The 17,250-nt window shown below is 37.3% G+C and overlaps 2 protein-coding genes and 1 pseudogene across 2 annotated transcripts in view; 1 reads left to right on the top strand and 2 right to left on the bottom strand.

Annotated features, from left to right (window-relative positions):
* The window catches only part of LOC138322355 (nucleoporin NUP188-like), a 217,793-nt gene that overhangs the window by 145,277 nt on the left and 55,266 nt on the right, over positions 1 to 17,250 (bottom strand). The window contains exons 11-13 of the mRNA XM_069266395.1: positions 13,132 to 13,197; positions 1,730 to 1,852; positions 729 to 858 (exon numbers count right to left, since the gene is read on the bottom strand). Of these exons, the coding sequence (XP_069122496.1) occupies positions 729 to 858; positions 1,730 to 1,852; positions 13,132 to 13,197 (319 nt within the window). The remainder of the gene's footprint in view (positions 1 to 728; positions 859 to 1,729; positions 1,853 to 13,131; positions 13,198 to 17,250) is intronic.
* LOC138321981 (P2X purinoceptor 7-like) lies at positions 2,544 to 4,638 on the top strand. The gene is made up of 3 exons (XM_069266042.1): positions 2,544 to 2,966; positions 3,596 to 3,814; positions 4,476 to 4,638. The coding sequence occupies exons 1-3, from the start codon at positions 2,749 to 2,751 to the stop codon at positions 4,636 to 4,638; spliced, it is 600 nt and encodes a 199-aa protein (XP_069122143.1). The 5' UTR covers positions 2,544 to 2,748.
* On the bottom strand, positions 3,934 to 12,912 carry LOC138321980 (uncharacterized; annotated as a pseudogene).

Here is a 17,250-nt window from a genome sequence, read left to right on the forward strand (position 1 = left end):
TTTAAAAGCTTAAATTAAGAAAATTTGCCCTTTTGGCGCCCCGCCCCTCTGCCCCTAGGGGTCGGACCTATCTCGTTTATATAAAATATGATTGTCCTTCCCCAAGGATGTTTCATACCAAATATGGATGTAATTCACTCAAGGGTTTAGGAGGAGTAGGCTTTTGTATAAATAGTTTTACGCACGACGCACGGCGGACGGCGGACGGCGCACGGCGCACGACGACGGACGAAACACGATGACAATAGGTCATCCTGACCTTCGGTCAGATGACCTAATAATGGTCTGATTATTTAATTGAATTAAAATAAATATAATGGTCTGATCATTTAATTAATGTATAATAAATATAATGGTCTGATCATTTAATTAAATTAAAATAAATATAATGGTCTGATCATCTAATTAATGTAAAATAAATATAATGGTCTGATCATTTAATTAAATTAAAATAAATATAATGGTCTGATCATTTTATTAAATTAAAATAAATATAATGGTCTGATCATCTAATTAATGTAAAATAAATATAATGGTCTGATCATCTAATTAAATTAAAATAAATATAATGGTCTGACCATTTTATTAAATTAAAATAAATATAATGGTCTGATCATTTAATTAATGTAAAATAAAGATTATGGTTTCACCATTCCTGATCATCCAAAAGTTTGTGTGAAGCTCTTGTCATTAAAACTAGTTTAATTCTGAGATGAAAATATTTGTACCTCCTTGATAGGGTATTTTGTTGCGTGCCAACTGCCATACCAGTGGGTCCTTGGTCTGATGAAGATCAGATACACTATTTCTGTCCAGGAACTCAGTGTAACATGGCAGTTTGGTCCATACTTCTAAAACCTGCAACAAAAAACACTTTTTACCACAACATTTCTTTATACAACCTCACCTTACGACCATCTCAAAATTACAGCCACCCTGCTATTACGGGCACTTGTTTTCATATGGTTATGTTCTAGAAATAAAGGGCAGAGGCAATCTAATGTTGGCCATCTTGTTTAGATTATCATGTCACAACTTAAATATTGAGGTTGGTAGACACCATAACATTTACGTAGAAATAGAATATGTATTAAGTGTAACCTAAGAGATGTAGAAGATGAATTTCATTTTATTCTGATGTGTCCTTTTTATAATGATTTAAGGTTGAAATACATAAAAAAATACTTTTATAAAAGACCATCTGTTTTTAAATTAATACAGCTCCTAAGTATTAATCATGTAAGAGAATTATCCAATCTAGGTAAATATCTATATTTAGAATGCCAAAGGAGGAATTGAAAGCCTTATTAATATATATTTAGTATATAACAAGTGTAATATATAAGTGTCCTTGTTAATTATCTTTCATTTATTAGATTTGAGTTTGAAATCTGTCAACTGTCACGCATTGAATTCATAATATATTATTATTACTATATGAATATTATTATTACTATTATGAATCTATGTAATATTCCAATATTTGTTGATCATTCTCCTTATATGGATTGGTACGTTGTAATTGATAAATACATGTTGTTATTTTCACATATAGGTCGAAAGGCCTACGGAATAAAATGAATGAATGAATTTTGATGTCTGTAGGCCACAAGCTGGACAAGAGACACTACAACATTAGTCATTTGGACCTGGTGAGCTAAATCCAATATTTTTGCACTTAAAGTCTCTTTTATTTTCACACACTAGACACAAGTATAGTTTTGCCCACCTTCTGAGCTCCATCCACGCCCGAACTCGCTAATGAGGTGCTGAGCCGTACCAGGTTACCAAAGTCCAAGGGGAACTTGAGGCGTGAGGAGTGAAATGCGGAGCCCAAACCTTCCTCAAGACCCTGTAACAGTCCACAAGTTCAGTCACTGAAAATCTAAGTCACTATGCACCAGCTCTCTACTCAATTTTGTAATTTCCATTACAAAGCATCTCCGTAGAGTCTAAATAAAATGACAATACCTTTTCAATATGATTGTGGGAGATATCAATAGTCAAGGATGAACTTACAAACAAGATTGGTTAACATGAATAAGATCTTTACAAACAAGAGGCCCAATGGGCCTTCACAGTCTCCTGAGTGTTCTAATACACAATGAAACATATATTCTGTTATGTTGGTATATATTATAGATATATGAATAGTGCCTAGGGCCTTAAAATAATTGTAACAAAGGGGGGACGCTTATATATGAACCAAAATGTAAGTTGTGGACGTAAACAATCTATTTAAAAAAGTTCAATTTCAAATCCTTCTGTACTCATGGTACATTAATCTGTTTCAGTAAACATGCATTGAGATGCATTATTATTGAAAGGGGTGTTTATACAACTCTTCTCCAGTAAAGGGGAGGGCGATTATAGGAGGGGCGCTAATTACAGTGAATATGGTATATGAAAATGTATCTAGACGGCTCTTCAGAATGTTTAAAAAACGTGACACTGAAGAGCCATCTAAACACAGCAAAAACATTAAAGAATGTGTCCAGTTTTCTTTATACACTTTTTTTCCATCTGTAAGGAGCATTTTAAAGTGTAAATGTAACGATCAGTGATAAAAATTACACGAACGCATCACAACCTACAGGTAATTACATCGAAAACCGCATTAAATTTGACCCATTAAGTACGGAGATATTACACTCCAAACGTATCATTTTGCACCTGTCCGATAAGCCAATCAACACCTCGCAGAAAACGTGTGTAGTCGTACACACGAAATCGTGAAGACCGGCAATTATGGATGCCTACAGTGACACGGCCAATATTATTAGCGATAATTCAGATAGCGATTGTGACCTTAATATGGGATGCTCCTCGTCAGATTTCGAAGTTTCGGATTCAGAAGAGATGGGTTTACGACCTTATCAATTTGAACCAGAAATTGACGACGACGACGAAGATATAGAAAACGAATTAGCAACTGCGGACGAGAACCGCTTGGGTTCCACCGACTGGTAGCCATACAAAATATAGCTACATGTTTAACAGAAAAGCATAGGCTTAGAAAAAGTTGTTATTCCATACGTCTGTGACCTTACGCATGTTGTGTTCACTAGTTTATTCATGAATAATTAGGGACCGATCGCGAATCCATAACATACAATTGCAGACCTACATAAATCTTGCATTGACTGGGGTAATGGCAGGCGATCAGTTCTCGCTAAGTACCTGTCATCGCATCTGTATATATGATTACTACACAAAATTACGTTAATAAAGTTATATTCTGATAGGAGACACTAGCCATTCTGATTTCCATAAAAATGACTGAAAAATAGTGTGATCATACAAGTACAAATACAATGAGTTTTTCACTGTTTTGCATGGCGTAAATCTCAAAACAGGGGTTTGGATAATTACTTTGTCGGTCATATTATATTTATTGTTTTTCTACTTATCCTAGTAATAGAAATTACACTTCATTATATATATAAGAGTCGTTTATTTGTTAGAAACTCCTTGTGATTTACTTGGGTGTAGATCAAGTGTGTTCATTATACATGCGAGGTTTATATTAAAAGATGTTAGAAATGGCTTTACATCAATGTTTAAAAGCTTTGAACAATATATTTTCCTTCTTTAGGTGCCAGTGTGGACAATGCAATGAGATGCCTACAACTACTGAATGCATATGTTGTGCTGAGATTGTTAAAATTCAACATGTCAAAGGGGAATTTCCAGATCTGAATTGTATCACACAACATCCAGGTTTCACCTCTGTTTGCCTTGATGTATATGTCTTGCGTACAGCCTACCAAGCATTCAGACAATACCATAATGGAAATATACCGGACAGTCCAGCGTAAGTAATCACTTACCGTATATTGGTCGGGGGGGTTTACCCTGTATTTGCTGCATATTCCAAACCCTTGCTTTCTTTTTTTAAGAAAGAAATATAGAACAAGACAAATTATATAAATCATGCACACCCTTGAAGGGTTACCGTTTATTAATGATGTTATAAATAGCACAACACCACGTGCAATAAACTATTACAAGCCATCAAAAACTCCCATTCGCGCATACAACACACTATTACAAGCAATCACATACATGTATAAATCACATACACCATACAACCTATCACATAATCCATACAACCTATCACATACACCATACAACCTATCACATAATCATACACTATACAACCTATCACATACAATTACATATACCTGCATTCAAACATACTACCTATCACATCCAAATATATCACCATTCTCAATCACTTGTAATACATTATACATAATTTAATAATGGTATAACTTAGTACTGGTAGATCTATTTTTACACTTTATCGGGTTATAAACATAACAGCAAATACTTGAAAATTATTAGCACTTTTCTTATTCAGATAATCCAATTATAAGTCTTATAAGTACTAAAAAGGTTCAACATATTTGGAACTATTCCATTACTATCTTTCACATGCTTATTTACTGACAGCATTCATTCATATTTTGCAGGCGTCATCGCTATACAGCATATAGACAACTAGTGCAGTGGTGCTGGGGATATCTAGGTAAAAGTGTTCGTGTGCCACTCCCATCTTGTGCTGTGAATCTAATCCGTCGTACATTTCCTCCACAGGAAGGCGAACAATTTAAAGGTTTTAACTATGGGGACTAAATTGCAATAAACAGGTTAAAGTTCAACAAAATCTTGACTGTAGTGATGTCATGGCTTGGTGTTTCGATGGATGCTGGAACTCACTACTTAAAGCAGGAGGTGCATTCTTCATGATATCTGTCATCTTCGTCATAGTGGTGACTTCTGCCCTCTGGCATACCCGGACTTGGAGCTCATAGACGTAGTCTGTTAATAAAAAGAATAATAAAAATTATGATGAATTTGTTAGTGGTTTTTCATAAATAAAAATAATTTCATTTTTTCATGAGATTAAGGTATGTCAACTACATCTATGAACATTATAGTTATTTATATTTACAAATTGCATCTAAAAAGGTGTTTAGGTATCACTAAAGAGGTAAGGAACCTCGAATACATAATAAAGTAAGCTAAGTGTGCTTCTGAGAAGTTCTCTCATGTATAAAACTACAGCTATGGATTTACAAAACTATACAGAGATTTTATGAGAACATCAGTAACATGAATTTATCACATAGAAAGATATTTACCGTATGTTGGTTCCCTCTTCACTTCACGCACTGTATATCCCCCTTTCTTGTGCTTTAGAAAGGCGATGGCATAGCATGTGTTCCCATCTTTGTCTACTGCAGCCTCCCTCCAACCATTTTCATTGAAATGCATGGCAGCAAGTAGAAGTCTGTAAAGAGAAAAAATGTTTTGTAAAAAGGTTGTTTTATCATTTAAAGCAGTGTCGGAAATGATTGAGAAAAGTGCAAATAGAAAACGACTGTTCTATAGTACGTCTCTGCATGGTATTACTCAAAACTGGTGAGGATATTGTGTTGCTATATTGAAATAAAATAGAACAAATAATGAAATTAAAAAGTGTCATGTTATGTTTTAATTAAATATATTGTTGCAGTACAATTTTGAAAATGTCTCATCAAAAATTTGAGTGACCTGAAAACCAGCTGTAAATAATCTTACCCGCACACCATTCCATGATAAGAAAAGCCATGCATCTTTGGCGCAAAGTGATTGATCACGGAATGATAGCCTTCCAAATCAGATGTTTGCTGGTTTGTTGACAGCATGGGGATGTCCATCTTCATCCGTCTGTTGTTCAAAAGAGGAAGAAGTTTTTCCAAGCTTTTTGTTCCTATAAGATGATAAATGACATCATTCAGATACATACATAATATATATATATATATATATATATATTAGATAATAATAATTTGAGGAATTGGTGTATATGATAATACTAATTAGACAATTCTTTTGTATCAATTAAATTAACTTGGCTATATAAACCATCACAGCTTTCTAATTAATCACTGCTTTCAATAATAGCTGTTTGATGAAATCATAGTATAATTTCATATCATATGATGTTATACCTGGCTTCAGCCATCGCTTCCTGCGTTCTTGTCCAGTCAGATCAGGATGAAGACAATTGGGGAATTTGTTACCATGGCCCTCATGAACATTTTGGATGTGGTTGCCAAGGGATTGCCACTTTTGCATCATGAGATCCCTGTCGGCATCTGGTGTGGAGGCCGCCACCCAATAGAGATGGTTGGTTATGCTCCGTATCCAACTTGCCAGTTCACCACAATCTTTCTCTTTGGAAAGTGCCAACACTTTCTTCTTCAACCCTAAAAACACATATTTTTGGTGATTAGGATACATTTCATTCCATTATTGAAATTGTCGAAGATTCCAGAGAATATTGATTAATGGTATGACATAATTATGAAATATGTTTCTGGAAATAATTTGATTTACAATTGATATCACAATTCATACACACAACCTGTTATACATGTAGACTTTCTATTAAATCAGAAAAGTACGAAACTACACTGAAAGTAACATGATACAACTGAAGAATTTAACATTGTGAATTGTGATAAGTATAAGATTACTGCAAATTAATCATAAACTAGAAATAAAACTTACCTTTCGCAACATGCCACACATCAACACAGTGTTTTGTGTCACCCATATTTTCTCTGACCCATTTCCGAATTTGCACGTGACGATCTGTGACTATGGTGTCGAGGTGAAGGTCATTGCTGTTAAGGAACTCTACACTTCTTGCAAGTCCTTCTTTCTCCATGTGGCAACTACTTTTGACTTCATTCGACTGAAATAGAAAAATGGAATAAGTTATAGTATATTTTATATCATAGTGACAGAATTTACAAACTTGTGGTCATAAATATTCATAAACAAACCCTACAAATAACAATGCAAAAATACATTATTTGTCTACCCTACATTCTAATTTCATAATTTCAAAGTAGAAAAATGCACCCCCACCCCACCAGCCTGAGCTATATTTAGATAACTACTACATACCTGGACAAGTTGCACATCTATAACGTTTCCTTTGTCGAGATCCATGACGGAATAGCTGCCAAATTTGGCACTGTGGCCTGGAGTGTCACACCTCCCATCCCCACCAATACAAATGGGACGTCCAACTGTTTTGGTCTCCTCAATATATGCTGCCTGATGATCTTTCCAGAGCCCTATTACTGTTGGCTGTAAGTATTTATTCTGGTGTTGATAAAATGTTTCCCTGGATATAGTTGGACAGTTCATGAACTGGAAAACCCTTAGTGTCTTTGATGGAAGGGAGCCCGAGAAAAGGATATCACAGGATAACCTGATATTCCCTAGAGGGATACTTATACTGGCTGTTCCATGTGCGGTAGTGTCCACAAAGACCACAGTCCTGCTCAACTTTAACTAAAGTTCCAAATATAAAGGACACATGTCCAAGTGAAGGAGAACAGCAGCGTGGGCATACGTGGAATAAATCCAGCAGACTGCTCTCACTGACTAGAAATAATCGTTCTCCATTGGTCCTGCTGTAAATTATAAAAACATAGTTTTATGATACCGGTTTAAAACAAAAACTCACCAAGAACTTCCTAGTTTTACAATACCTTATAATCTAAAGTTTTATTTATATAAAAAATCATTACTATTTATTGTAAACTAAATAATTTGTCATAGTTATATATTGGAATGACAGTATTAGATTACTACACACTAAATACTATTACTAATTAGTCTATATAGTGCACCGATGATATTATGAAAGAATGGTCATTTAATTATTTTTAAACAAAAGATAATTGATGTAAACTAAATAGCAATATTGCAGAAATTCAATAATCACCTTTCTTCATCAAAATCATCATCACCATCCGAATCTGGCTCAGAAGGCATGTAATCCAAGTCCTCAGTATCATCCCTGTGGTCAGATGAGGTCCAGGACTGATCAAGGTCATGATGTGAAACATCAGCTGGGCAAATCTCCTTGTCTGGTTTCAGAATGTTACACTGAACTTCCATACTTCTCATTTTAGGCTTTTCAGTCTGACATCCTAAAATTAAATTTGTACTTTCACTAATTAGATGTAAAAATGGATTGGTTAAACTTTTATTACCAAGGTAGAACATTACATACTGGTATAGTGTAAGATAGAACATTACATACTGGTATAGTGTAAGATAGAACATTACATACTGGTATAGTGTAAGATAGAACATTACATACTGGTATAGTGTAAGATAGAACATTACATACTGGTATAGTGTAAGATAGAACATTACATACTGGTATAGTGTAAGATAGAACATTACATACTGGTATAGTGTAAGATAGAACATTACATACTGGTATAGTGTAAGATAGAACATTACATACTGGTATAGTGTAAGATAGAACATTACATACTGGTATAGTGTAAGATAGAACATTACATACTGGTATAGTGTGAGATAGAACATTACATACTGGTATAGTGTAAGATAGAACATTACATACTGGTATAGTGTAAGATAGAACATTACATACTGGTATAGTGTAAGATAGAACATTACATACTGGTATAGTGTAAGATAGAACATTACATACTGGTATAGTGTGAGATAGAACATTACATACTGGTATAGTGTAAGATAGAACATTACATACTGGTATAGTGTAAGATAGAACATTACATACTGGTATAGTGTAAGATAGAACATTACATACTGGTATAGTGTAAGATAGAACATTACATACTGGTATAGTGTAAGATAGAACATTACATACTGGTATAGTGTAAGATAGAACATTACATACTGGTATAGTGTAAGATAGAACATTACATACTGGTATAGTGTAAGATAGAACATTACATACTGGTATAGTGTAAGATAGAACATTACATACTGGTATAGTGTAAGATAGAACATTACATACTGGTATAGTGTGAGATAGAACATTACATACTGGTATAGAGTAAGATAGAACATTACATACTGGTATAGTGTAAGCCGATAGAACATTACATACTGGTATAGTGTAAGGTAGAACATTACATACTGGTATAGTGTAAGCCAAATGACATGGACAACACTACATGTCTACTTTTTTTCACTGCAGAAGTACAAAAATATTCTTGTTTCACTACCGTATTTCACCGCAAATAAGACCCCCCTCCCAGAGAAGAAATAAAGGTCAAAAGTGGTGGGGGGTCTTATTTGCGGACAACCTGCCTAATAACATCGATCTATGAGGTCGCCATCTTAGATTTTTTAATGTCCTGTCATTGTTGTAGCAGTCGTATGACAGATGGATAATAGCAAGATGTTCAAGTATTTATGATAATAATGAAGACGTATGAGTAAAATTAAATCAAATGTTATGACAAATTAAAATATGAACAATACTAGGGTAGTTGTAACTTTAGTCTGATTAGGGAAACGCACATTTTTGCAAGAGTCACGCGGACATTCACTAATGAATCAAAACGAAGAAACAGCATCATAAGCAATGTCATTTTAATCCAGAAGTTTTAATAATCGTATAGTTATTTCAAAATATTCAAATTCGGTTATTGTTTACGATCACAACTACATCTCCGTCTTAGTAAACATGTGAATCAATCACCGTGAATCGGAAGGACGATCGCCGTTCAGACTCGGGCCTATTTAAAATTATACTGACTGCGTAAACAAAACATGGCGGCCGAAAAGTAAAGCATGGTTTCTCCAACTGATCGTGAACTACAGGTACGTTACGTTCACAAATAAACATATTTGAAACTGTAAATGCCTTAAGTAGATGTTTAAGGTAATGATTGTATTGAGTTAGAATCCACGTCTGCAGAAACGATCTGCATCAATGACGAATATCTTTGCCGATTCATGTAAAAAATGACAAGCCATACGAACACTAAAACGTGTTGACCATGCCAATATGAAGTGTTCATGGAAACATATATCGGCGTATTTTATTGAAAATAACCTCCAATTAAATATGAGCACTGTCAACAATTCGTAGTTATTGATAATTAAATTAAATCGCCCGTGAATTAACTTGAATTAAATGACAAAAATAACAAGCACACAAACAGTTGTTTACATTATGTACTACGTGATTTTTCTATGCCGATAAAACAAACAAAAAAGAAGTTCCGATACAAAGTCATTTTGGTGATATTTTTAATTACTTCATTGCTCAAATCCATCATCCAGTAAACTGAAAAATAGGTGGGGGGTCTTATTTGCAGACATCCCCCCTAAGTCTGAAAATGTGTCAAAATAGGTGGGGGGTCTTATTTGCGGGAGGGGTCTTATTTGCGGTGAAATACGGTAATAAAGGTTTTTATTGGTTACACTCACACCTCAATGACTATTATTGTTCAGTATACACATTATAAATTTATAAATCTTCAATTTTCAACATCACTAGCAATATCGTAGAAACACATAACTGTTTATATCATATATTTACTAGGACAGGATAGAAAATGAAAGAAAATGACCAATTTTAGTCTGAAAATGTTACATGGAGGACATAATCACTGCCTCTAAGATCTATCGGCCATGAATCAAAACCGACCATATCATGGGATGGAACAGGACAGCTCAGGATGTTGCATGACCAGGACATGAAAATAATTATTTTTAGTTTTAGATGTTTTCTTTATACAGTAACACAGAACTGTATTTTAATGGAGGGTTTTGTTAGTTTAGCATCCTATTAACAGCCAGGGTAATGTAAGAACGTGCCAGGTTTCATGCTGGAGGAAAGTCGGAGTACCTGGAGAAAAACCACCGACCAGCAGTCAGTATCTGGCAACTGCTCCACAATTTGATGCAATGTGATATATGAAGTAACAGATGTAATATACTAACCATTGTCTTTAATGCGTGGCATAGTCTGAGTTCGCCTGGATCTCTTGTTTGGAGTCAAAAGGGAAAGCTGTGTAGAGCATGTTCTGGTCCTTACTGTTGGAGTCTGGAAAATAACAACAGCACTAGAAATATCGGACATATACAGTGATAAATCTACGTGCGCATCCGGAGTCCTGGACACACAGAATTTTAAAAGGACCCATGAAATTTCTGGGAACGGGTATCTATAACACTGTGGGACCAATTGTTTTCACAAAAACCATTGAAAAAGACCCACGAAAAATAATCGTAGATTGAACACTGCATATATATAAATAAGTATGAATTGAAAGTGTGCTACATACATGAACATGTGTATAGATCATTACACTTCAATTATATTAACCAATCATATTTTCTAGTAAAATAACAATTATTTATTTTTCCAAATTTATTATATTTTTAAAGGAGGTAAACATGATGGAAAAGTGTACATTTGAACTCTACTAATTTTTTTATTTTTTTTTTATTTTCAACAATTGGTTGTACCTGTAAAACTGTGGGAACCAGATCATACTCGTCCACATCCATCGGGGTTGCTTCTGGACATGTAGTCTCGGTGACTGATGTATCCTCTTGTAAAATATCATTGATAAGCTGCACAAAAAGAAATGGTTAAAAAAATCAGTATATTAAACATCATTCAATAAATAGGTACATATTTGAACACATATTCAAGTGCCCTTGTTCTTTTGTAATATGAGAAAAATTATAGCAACCCCTCCTTACTGTATATGAAATATTAGACAAATTATAACCCCCTCCTTAATTTATATATAAATTATAAGACAATTCAAAATATTTATTTACATCAACATTAGTTTAAAATATTTAATAAGAAAACACAAAAGAAAAATATTGTCAAATATATTTCAATCCTCTCAAATATAAATACTACATTGGACAGTATTGGAAAAAAATTATAAATAATTATAATTACAGTATCATTAATAAAGTAGTTATTATGACATTGAACTCTGTAGTTCATACAGAGATAATTAATATTGCAAAATAGGCCTAGAATATCATTTGGTTTAATAATTCAACTTTACAAAAATACAAAAAATCTTTTTCACGATCATCTTTTAGTTTTAAATGTACATGGATATATAGGATCTGGCCAAAAGACTACATACCCGACGGTTTTCATGCTTTAAAAAGGCTGATCGCTGCCTCTATGGACGGTACAGCGTCTGCCAACAACATCTTCTTGGGTGGTGTTCGTCCCATGGATTGAAGAATTCTGTATTTCAAAGGGTACGAGTTATCCTCAAAATGTTCCCCACACAAGGCGGACCACTTACTTGGACCTTCCCATTTGTCCCGTTTCTTCTTCACGAAGTTAACTTAATCCACTGCCTGCAAATATCTGGTCTGTCTACGGGGAACAGGTGCAGAGATGGCCCGCTGCCGATTTTGTTTTAACAGCCGTAGGCAACACACCTCTTTCCCACGCTTGGCTTCTTCTTCTGGTCTGTCATTTTGCCCAAAATCCGCAACCAATCGTTCGTGTAATCTTATCAGAACGCAGGAAATGTTCTTTACGTTGATGATGCAGATATAAACTATCGAAAATAGGAGCTAATAATCGCTGATGCGTCTCTGTCCAACATAAACAATATGGCTGCCGACTGTGTGGCTTCACTTCGTGACGTCACAAATTTGTGTGGTCTCAAAACGGGGTCAGCGCGGCACTCGCTCAGGTGTGATTTTCGAACAAAACCAAATTTCTCGCTTAATATGTATTTTTCAGACTTCGCGTTTTCTGTTACGATTTTTTGTATGTGGATGTGTTAAAAATATGCTATGAATGCTATCGATACACTTACACTTTAAATTTACTATCATTATACAATATACGACTAATCTACAGTTAGCTTGAACAACATTAAATAAACATTAATGGATCAGTTTGAATTATCCAAAATTATTCTTCAGGAAAAAAACGTGAGTTTGAAACTATCACAGCTGAAATGAGTTTCAGTACTGATTCCTGGCATACATGATGTAAGGCACAAAACAAGTACAGCACACACATACAAATTGCTGATTTACCTGAAAGATGGTATTTACCGGTAATCAATTTCCTGAAAATGTCAGAATTCAATTTCCGATAATTACATAGCCTAGCAGAAGCCATGTGGTCATGTATTAGTAGGCCTACATACACTATTCAAATTTCCACTTAACCAATATTTATGACCTAAATCACTGGCAATTTCTTATACACATGATCCAATCAGGTATAACCAGTTCAAATACTTATATATCAATAAAGTGAAAGTATACCTTGTTCCAGAAATCTTCTGCCACAAATTCTTGTTTCAACAGTTTACAAATACTTGCATATAGCACCTGGAAGTTAATAGGCATTAATTACAACAGTGTTGTGTAAAATTTGGATTTAAATGTGACATACTTAACAAATACAACAGTGTTAACTCACTCCGCAGCTGGGTATATCAGCTGATGACTTACTCCACAGCTGGGTATAGCAGCTGATGACTTACTCCACAGCTGGGTATTTCAGCTGATGACTTACTCCACAGCTAGGTATTTTAGCTGATGACTTACTCCACAGCTGGGTATAGCAGCTGATGACTTACTCCACAGCTGGGTATTTCAGCTGATGACTTACTCCACAGCTAGGTATTTTAGCTGATGACTTACTCCACAGCTGGGTATTTCAGCTGATGACTTACTCCACAGCTGGGTAATTCAGCTGATTACTTACTCCACAGCTGGGTATTTGAGCTGATGACTTACTCCACAGCTGGGTATTTCAGCTGATTACTTACTCCACAGCTGGCTACTTCAGCTGATGACTTACTCCACAGCTTGGTATAGCAGCTGATGACTTACTTACAGCTGGGTATAGCAGCTGATGACTTACTCTACAGCTGGGTATAGCAGCTGATGACTTACTCCACAGCTGGGTATTTCAGCTGATGACTTACTCCACAGCTGGGTATTTCAGCTGATGACTTACTCCACAGCTGGGTATTTCAGCTGATGATTACTCCACAGCTGGGTATAGCAGCTGACGACTTACTCCACAGCTGGGTATAGCAGCTGATGACTTACTCCACAGCTGGGTATAGCAGCTGATGACTTACTCCACAGCTGGGTATTTCAGCTGATGACTTACTCCACAGCTGGGTATTTCAGCTGATGACTTACTCCACAGCTGGGTATTTCAGCTGATGACTTACTCCACTGCTGACTATATCATCTGATGACTTACTCCATAGCTGGGTATTTCAGCTGATGACTTACTCCACAGCTGGGTATTTCAGCTGATGACTTACTCCACAGCTGGGTATTTCAGCTGATGACTTACTCCACAGCTGGGTATTTCAGCTGATGACTTACTCCACAGCTGGGTATTTCAGCTGATGACTTACTCCACAGCTGGGTATAGCAGCTGATGACTTACTCCACAGCTGGGTATTTCAGCTGATGACTTACTCCACAGCTGGGTATTTCAGCTGATGACTTACTCCACAGCTGGGTATTTCAGCTGATGACTTACTCCATAGCTGGGTATTTCAGTTGATGACTTACTCCACAGCTGGGTATTTCAGCTCATTACTTACTCCACAGCTGGGTATTTCAGCTCATTACTTACTCCACAGCTGGGTATTTCAGCTGATGACTTACTCCACAGCTGGGTATTTCAGCTGATGACTTACTCCACAGCTGGGTATTTCAGCTCATTACTTACTCCACAGCTGGGTATTTCAGCTGATGACTTACTCCACAGCTGGGTATTTCAGCTGATGACTTACTCCACAGCTGGGTATTTCAGCTCATTACTTACTCCACAGCTGGGTATTTCAGCTGATTACTTACTCCACAGCTGGGTATTTCAGCTGATGACTTACTCCACAGCTGGGTATTCAGCTGATGACTTACTCCACAGCTGGGTATAGCAGCTGATGACTTACTCCACAGCTGGGTATTTCAGCTGATGACTTACTCCACAGCTGGGTATTTCAGCTGATGACTTACTCCACAGCTGGGTATTTCAGCTGATACTTACTCCACAGCTGGGTATTTCAGCTGATGACTTACTCCACAGCTGGATGATTCAGCTTATCTTACTCCACAGCTGGGTATTTCAGCTGATGACTTACTCCACAGCTGGGTATATCAGCTGATGACTTACTCCACAGCTGGGTATTTCAGCTGATGACTTACTCCACAGCTGGGTATTTCAGCTGATGACTTACTCCACAGCTGGGTATTTCAGCTGATGACTTACTCCACAGCTGGGTATTTCAGCTGATGACTTACTCCACAGCTGGGTATTTCAGCTGATGACTTACTCCACAGCTGGGTATTTCAGCTGATGACTTACTCCACAGCTGGGTATAGCAGCTGATGACTTACTCCACAGCTGGGTATAGCAGCTGATGACTTACTCCACAGCTGGGTATTTCAGCTGATGACTTACTCCACAGCTGGGTATTTCAGCTGATGACTTACTCCACAGCTGGGTATTTCAGCTGATGACTTACCAGGTACTCCACAGCTGGGTATATCAGCTGATGACTTACTCCACAGCTGGGTATAGCAGCTGATGACTTACTCCACAGCTGGGTATTTCAGCTGATGACTTACTCCACAGCTGGGTATTTCAGCTGATGACTTACTCCACAGCTGGGTATTTCAGCTGATGACTTACTCCACAGCTGGGTATTTCAGCTGATGACTTACTCCACAGCTGGGTATTTCAGCTGATGACTTACTCCACAGCTGGGTATTATCAGCTGATGACTTACTCCACAGCTGGGTATTTCAGCTGATGACTTACTCCACAGCTGGGTATTTCAGCTGATGACTTACTCCACAGCTGGGTATAGCAGCTGATGACTTACTCCACAGCTGGGTATTCAGCTGATGACTTACTCCACAGCTGGGTATAGCAGCTGATGACTTACTCCACAGCTGGGTATTTCAGCTGATGACTTACTCCACAGCTGGGTATTTCAGCTGATGACTTACTCCACAGCTGGGTATTTCAGCTGATGACTTACTCCACAGCTGGGTATAGCAGCTGATGACTTACTCCACAGCTGGGTATTTCAGCTGATGACTTACTCCACAGCTGGGTATTTCAGCTGATGACTTACTCCACAGCTGGGTATTTCAGCTGATGACTTACTCCACAGCTGGGTATTTCAGCTGATTACTTACTCCACAGCTGGGTATTTCAGCTGATGACTTACTCCACAGCTGGGTATAGCAGCTGATGACTTACTCCACAGCTGGGTATAGCAGCTGATGACTTACTCCACAGCTGGGTATTTCAGCTGATGACTTACTCCACAGCTGGGTATTTCAGCTGATGACTTACTCCACAGCTGGGTATTTCAGCTGATTACTTACTCCACAGCTGGGTATTTCAGCTGATGACTTACTCCACAGCTGGGTATTTCAGCTGATGACTTACTCCACAGCTGGGTATTTCAGCTGATTACTTACTCCACAGCTGGGTATTTCAGCTGATGACTTACTCCACAGCTGGGTATTTCAGCTGATGACTTACTCCACAGCTGGGTATTTCAGCTGATGACTTACTCCACAGCTGGGTATTTCAGCTGATGACTTACTCCACAGCTGGGTATTTCAGCTGATTACTTACTCCACAGCTGGGTATTTCAGCTGATTACTTACTCCACAGCTGGGTATTTCAGCTGATGACTTACTCCACAGCTGGGTATTTCAGCTGATGACTTACTCCACAGCTGGGTATTTCAGCTGATGACTTACTCCACAGCTGGGTATTTCAGCTGATGACTTACTCCACAGCTGGGTATTTCAGCTGATGACTTACTCCACAGCTGGGTATTTCAGCTGATGACTTACTCCACAGCTGGGTATTTCAGCTGATGACTTACTCCACAGCTGGGTATTTCAGCTGATGACTTACTCCACAGCTGGGTATTTCAGCTGATGACTTACTCCACAGCTGGGTATAGCAGCTGATGACTTACTCCACAGCTGGGTATTTCAGCTGATGACTTACTCCACAGCTGGGTATAGCAGCTGATGACTTACTCCACAGCTGGGTATTTCAGCTGATGACTTACTCCACAGCTGGGTATAGCAGCTGATGACTTACTCCACAGCTGGGTATAGCAGCTGATGACTTACTCCACAGCTGGGTATTTCAGCTGATGACTTACTCCACAGCTGGGTATTTCAGCTGATGACTTACTCCACAGCTGGGTATTTCAGCTGATGACTTACTCCACAGCTGGGTATACGCTATGACTTACTCCACAGCTGGGTATTTCAGCTGATGACTTACTCCACAGCTGGGTATAGCAGCTGATGACTTACTCCACAGCTGGGTATAGCAGCTGATGACTTACTCCACAGCTGGGTATAGCAGCTGATGAC

Source organism: Argopecten irradians, chromosome 4 (genome assembly GCF_041381155.1).
Source record: "Argopecten irradians isolate NY chromosome 4, Ai_NY, whole genome shotgun sequence".
NCBI classification, from domain to species: Eukaryota; Metazoa; Mollusca; class Bivalvia; order Pectinida; family Pectinidae; genus Argopecten; species Argopecten irradians.